The 6,229-nt window shown below is 53.8% G+C and overlaps 1 protein-coding gene across 1 annotated transcript in view; it reads right to left on the bottom strand.

The window, feature by feature from the left end:
* Positions 1–533: 533 nt before the first annotated feature.
* COL22A1 (collagen type XXII alpha 1 chain) overlaps positions 534–6,229 on the bottom strand; it is a 248,728-nt gene continuing 243,032 nt past the window's right edge. Inside the window, exons 62-64 of the mRNA XM_045812201.2 lie at positions 4,337–4,519; positions 3,715–3,792; positions 534–1,668 (exon numbers count right to left, since the gene is read on the bottom strand). Coding sequence (XP_045668157.2) covers positions 1,481–1,668; positions 3,715–3,792; positions 4,337–4,519 — 449 coding nt within the window. The 3' untranslated portion in view covers positions 534–1,480. The remainder of the gene's footprint in view (positions 1,669–3,714; positions 3,793–4,336; positions 4,520–6,229) is intronic.

Below are 6,229 nucleotides of genomic sequence, written 5' to 3'. Positions count from 1 at the left end.
AGGGCCCATGCTGAGTCAGCCGGTCTCTGGACACACTTCAGCGGGATAAGGCCTCAAGTCTGGCTGAGGCCAACCTTCCCCTTCCCCAAGCCTCTCCCCACTACGACCTGCATGGATGTGCACATTTCTGACGGCTTCTGCCAAAATGTAGAAGACAGAGCTGCCCAGTGGAAGGTATGATAATGCTCGCTCACGCCTGTGTGCATCAGCACGGGGCCTGACCCTGGGGCTCTAGGCTCCCCAGAGGAAAAGGACTCATCCCACCCTTACGGGGTTCGCAAGCATATGGATGCTGGAAATAAGAAAGGAATCGCCAGGGGCGCCCAGGTGGCTCAGTCGGTGAAGCGTCTGCCTTCGGCTCACCTCATGATCCCAGGGTCCTGGGATCGCATCCCGCATCGGGCTCCCTGCTCACTGGGGGCAGCCGGCTTCTCCCACTGCCCCTCCCCTGCTCGCGCACTCTCTCTCTCTCAAATAATAAAGCCTTTAAAAAAATTAAAAAGAGATAAAAAGAAAGGAATCGTCATGCGAACTGAGGAGGAAGCTTGGATTTATTGAGCACCTGTTTGTGCGGGCATGTCAGGTACACACATGCACTCCACGCACGTTATTTCCAAGGCAGAGCCCTGGAGGCACAGTGCCCCAGCCAACTGCCCAGCATCAGGAACACACGGCAGTGGTCACTGGACCCCTATTTCACACTGAAGGGGAGACCAACAGTGAAGAGCTTGCAGGAGTCCCATCCACGGCTCAGAAGTCGGATTAGCGTGCTTCCTCCACGCCAGGTTCTCTGTCTTTGGCCAGACCCAGGATGCCACGAAGCCTTGCCAACTCGAGCACCACGATTGTGCATCCGAGAGCCTGAAGCAGTGAGGAGGCTGAGTCTGCTCCCTGGGGACTGATTCCGGGCACCCTGTGTGCACTTGCCGTCAGACAGTGAGGACATTCTTCACGTCTGCACATCCCTTCTCTTCCTGATTCACGTGTCTCTCCTGGGAAGTGGCGACCTCTGGGCATGACCGAGAATAGAAACCCATTGTCTCACTTTCTTAGTTTCCTTCTGAGGAAAGAGGTAAATCTGGCAAGTGTCTGGTCAGGGTTTCATAGCACCAAGAGTTTCCTTAAAATGGGCAGCTCCGCGTCCCATGGGGGCTGTCAGAAGAACCGAGAAAAAACCTGCTACCCCACGATCAAGTTCTTCTGCTTTGGAGGAGAGCAGAAAACCTGCGGAGCATTATTATATGAAATAATAATAATAATAATAAAACAATAATAATAATATTAATAATAATCTGACCGACCGGCAGCATCTGTTGGTTTTAATAATGTTGAGGTCTCTCAAGAAAATAAGACAAAAACAAATGATAAAAGCAAGAAAAAAAAACACGTGGCTGTAATGTTTCAAGACCTCTGGCTTCTTATCAGGCTCTGAGTTCAAGTTTCAGAAATCCACTGTCGCCTCCTGGCATTCTGGAATCTTCTAGGGGCCCTTCACGTTAGCGGGCCGGGCAGCGAGGCTGGCGAAGTAGGCACACTGGGAGGGGTCACACTGGCCAGGGGGCCCGGGCGGGCCTGGGGGGCCGGGGTGTCCCGCTGGTCCTGTCTCCCCTTGAGGGCCGGGAGCCCCGGGGAGCCCGTCTTTTGCATAGCCAGGTTCCCCGGGTTGACCTGGCCCAAGGAGAAGAAAAACAAAACAGAAGGTGTTCAGGATCCTTCTGGGGCAAAGCAGCCCTGCTCTCACTGCTTCCATTCGGTATGAACTGAGGACTAGAAATGTCCTCAGAGAAAATGCCCCATGGGCTGGGAACTCCGCCTGGGGCAATCACAATGGTCCACGTGGGCACCAGGAAGCAGGGGCACCTTAATCTGAGGACCGGGGATGCCATCACTGTTCGGACTGGGGCATCAATCAGGGTGCCCTTGGAGAGAAAATAACAAGGGCAGATGGAGGGCAGGGGTATGGGGCGGACGAGAAACATGGCCTCCTATGTTCTCATGTGGTTCTAGGAGATGGAGCTGAATTGTGAGTGGGGCACCAAGTCCTCATCATTAACCATCAGCCCCAATCCACTTGTCCTTTGCAAGACCTGATGATGTTCTATTACTCAATATCCAACTTGTCCCAAATATTCCGTAGTTTCTAGGCTGTGTCTGTATGTTAAATGTGAACTACATACTTGGACCACAGTCACCTATTCTGTAAACTATGGTCAAAGACAATATAAATAGGGTGTAAGTAACTGACAGGGAGAAAACCCAAAATTTAGACTCAGAAATATTACCTAGAGACAGACTTCTATTTCTCCATTTATTAAACATCATCATGTCTTATATAATCAATCTAGTGTCCCTTTTTGCTTTGGCCACTGGGAAGCTCATTGCTAAGTGTATGGCTAACCTTATCACCTCTTAAGTCTCCATGTTAGAAAATCTGAGTCTCCCTATAAAAGAAACCAAAAGTACATTTTCCCTTCAGAAAGATCTTTAGACATTTCGTGAACTCTAAAATTCATGAATGCTTTGGTAGTCATTATTTAATCTATGGTCCTGCCTCGACCAAGCCTGAGACCAGCAATGTCACTGACTCCTTCTGCGGAGAAATCACTGAAGTATAGTCATTACCTCAACCTCATGCTCATAAAATTATTTCCTCTTTCAGAATGGTTTCTGTCCCGCATTTTAAGCTTTATTGGGAATTGCCTTATTTAAGAAATATTCTTGGGGCACCTGGCTGGCTCAGTCAGTGAAGCACATGAGTCTTGATCTTGGGGTTATGGGCTCGAGCCCTATGTTGGGTGTAGAGATTACTTAAAAATAAAATCTTTGAAAAATAAAAATAAAAAAATGAAAAGGATTCTTAATATTAGAAGCTACTGGAAAGTAGGCAAGTTGTCAAAAATAAACACTGAAAATGTATTTCTAGTCATTAATGAGAGTAGCAACATGCATCTAGTGCAGGAAATTTGGAAAATCAAGAAGATAGAAATATTAGAATTAGAATGATCTATATAGGTCTCATACTCAGAAATGACCTCGGGTGATCACATAAGCTAGAATCAAATAAAAACAGGAACTTCACTGTGGTAGAATTTGGTAAGGACTCAGGCTAATGTCTTCCACCTCCTACTCGTACCCCCTCATCTCGGGCCACCACCCTGCTGTGCTCCAGAGATCCTTCCACGCGGCCAGCTCGTCCAGGCTGTCTAACGGCGAGCCCCGCGTCCCACGGAGCCCTCACCCCCCGCCCCCCCGCCACCTGGCCAGCACACCCCAGCGTACATTCTGAGAAATAGTGATGGGGTGTCAACACGTGTGTAGTAGAAAAAAGGACTGCACGTTCAAGTGAGTGAGAAATGCTGCCGAGAACAAAATAGCATCATTTGTTCCTGCGAGGCAGCGTGTCGGAGAATTCACGAGCGCCGGGAAGCAGTCAAGGGGCACAGGCTTCCCCGCGCTGCCCAGTCTTATTTAACCCCAAGCCTGTTTTCCTCAGGACCATTTCACAGGATAAACCTCAACAACTCATGGGATATACTAGTTTATTTTAGGAAGTCAAGAAGCTGGCGCTTTAGAAAGATTCGATAAAAACACATGAGTGATGGTCCCTCCTCTCAGATAAACCCAGCCTTTCTTCCCAGCCATCCCTGAGGCCCTGCGCTGCGTCACTCCACGGCAGAGGGCCACCCGCCCTGAGACTCCGGACACTCTCCCTACCTGGGATGCCGGGTGGGCCCATCTCGCCTCGGAGGCCAACTCCAGGGGCACCCGGGTCTCCTTTGGCTCCTCGCTCACCTGTAAGAGGGACACACACCTTCGGTGGGAGAGACCCAGGGTGAGGGCAGAGGCAGGGAGGGGCCCCGGGAGCAGGGGCAGGTTCACACAGCGCTGGCCCTTGCAGGAGAGACCTGCTGTCGCCCAGAGCACCCACATCCCGGTGAGACATCTCCCTGCGAGTGGCCCTTTTAGCTGCAGCTCCAAGCCACTCTGTTCCATTCTAGCTGGCGTCCAATGCCCCATGTGCCCAGAGACGGCCCGTCGCACTCCTCAGCTAGCGCTAATCTCAGATGCGGAAAGAGGGCATTTCGTGTCGCCCCTGCTCCAGTGGAACACCAGGAAGTGGGAGGGAGCTGGTTCGCTCTTCCTGGCAAAAGCGTATTTTTACAAAAATGTCAAGTATGAAATCCTCCTGTGCCTATGAAAACACTACATGATGCCAAACCCAGAGAGTTACCAAGCTGGGGGGGAGGAGAGCAGGATCCATCACGCACACGATTGGAGCATGGCTCCTTCCCAGGCCCCTCCGTGCCTAGCGCGGCTCCTCTGGGTCCTCACTCACCTTTGGGACCCATTGGTCCAGAGGGTCCTTCCAGACCCCCCTGCCCGGGCTGTCCTGGCTCCCCAATGGGGCCCGCCCGGCCTGGAAGCCCATCCTTTCCAGGGGGCCCGGGGGGCCCGGGTCTGCCTTGAGATGACTTCATGTGCGCTGGCGGCCTCTGGGCCAGGAGGTAGGCGAGTCTGGCTGCAGAGGAGGGAACACAGAGATGCTCGTGAAGGAGGGTGACGGACAGGAGACGGGCTGGAGCTCACCGCGCAGCTCAGAGCTCAGGAGACTGTAAGGAGCCCAGAACACCAACAAGGGCAACCCCCGCAGAGCACAGCCAGCGCGCCTGTCCCCGGGCAGCCTCTGCCGGCTGTGCACCTCGGGCAAGCTGCTCGACCTCTCTGAGTCTTCACGTCCTTGTCTGGAGAATGGAGGCAATGCCATCACGGCCAGCCCACCAGGCGGGTGTGAGGACAGGCACTCGAGATGAGGTGTTAAGACTGTGCTCAGGGCACGACTGGCGGCGGGGACAGGAGTTGTAGTAATTGTCAGCTGGGGAAGTTGAGGCTGGGGCTGAGACTTAGGGGCTTACAGAGCGGTGCAATGTCACATTTCTCATCTATACACCGAAGGGCTGGGTATGACGTCATCAAGGATCCTCACGTGTCTAAAACGTGAAGACTACAGGACTGGTTAAAAACCCAGAGATCCAATGGCTTTCCACCGCCCTGGGGATACAGTGGCCATCTGATGGCCACCGAGAGACCGTCCCACGTAGTCAGGCCCAGCTCTTCTTCCTACAGGTGGGTGACTGAGCCCAGAGAGGCTGCAGCGTCGCCCAAGGCCCTGGTGTTTCGGTGGTAAAATCAAGGCAGAGTCAGGGTCTTCTGAGTGCCCTGGGGATTGGCTTCCCACGAGCACCGACCTCCCATCTTCTGCACGAGGCAGCAGGCGGGGTACGGAGACCCGTGCGAACGGCTGAACTTCTCTGAGCCCTGATTTCCTCATCCTTAAAGTAGAGCTGGTGCTTCCTCTTCAAAGGGCTGTTTGGAAGAAAAGACTCCAGCCAGCAGGTGCTCCACCGGAACTTCCATCCAAACAGGTCTTATCTCTGCTCTTGGGCTGGACATTCCCCAAGCGCAGGAGCCATTTCTGTCGCTGGTAAATCGGAGACTCAGAAAGCAGAGCTCAGCGATGCCCACAGGGAGACCTCTGGATACCACGTGCCCAGCGGCCCCTGCCGTCCCAGGCCTGGTTTCTTTCCTGTCTTCAACCCCCACCCCCTGCCATCTTTCCCAGGTAATGGTCTTGGGCTCTCCTGTGAGTGGAGGGGACCATGCTGGCCTGGCCACTCTAGGAGGGCTGGGATGGGGGGCATCTTGTCCAACGCTGTGTCCCAGGCCCGACACACAGTCTGACATACGGCTGGTACGAAGAACTCTCTGAGACGTGAGCGTGTGAATGAACGCGCCCTTCCGTTTCGTCCGTCTGAGTCCCGGCGGAGTTATGGTTGTCTGACCTTCCCTGTCGCAGGCTGGCCAGGACTTTCCTCCCCTAACAGCTTCCAGCACCGAGGGAGGGGGGACAGCCCCCAGTCAGGAGCAGGTGGTGGTAAGAGGAGGGATTGCCGCCTGCACCAACTCCTGCTCGGAGGCCTGTCAGGTCTGCCGCTCGCAGTAAGCTCCCCGGCATCTCTGCTCCGAACACTCAGGCATGCCCCCTGCTCTTTGGAGCCTTCCGTGAGTCACCTCGTGAGCGCTCAGGAAACCACCTGACCTACGGCGAGCCCCGCACGCTGGTGTTACTACTGCCTTCCGACCTTGCTCCCTCTCGGAGCATCTGCAAGGCACCAGGCTCATGCAAGACTTCGGATTTAACAATAAATCCAACACAGTAGGACCGAAAGCG

The sequence above is a fragment of the Ursus americanus genome, chromosome 9 (genome assembly GCF_024610735.1).
Source record: "Ursus americanus isolate L20-20 chromosome 9, mUrsAme1.1.p, whole genome shotgun sequence".
NCBI classification, from domain to species: Eukaryota; Metazoa; Chordata; class Mammalia; order Carnivora; family Ursidae; genus Ursus; species Ursus americanus.
Note: the sequence above shows the minus strand (reverse complement) of the source record. Positions and strands in the feature narration are given on the sequence as shown.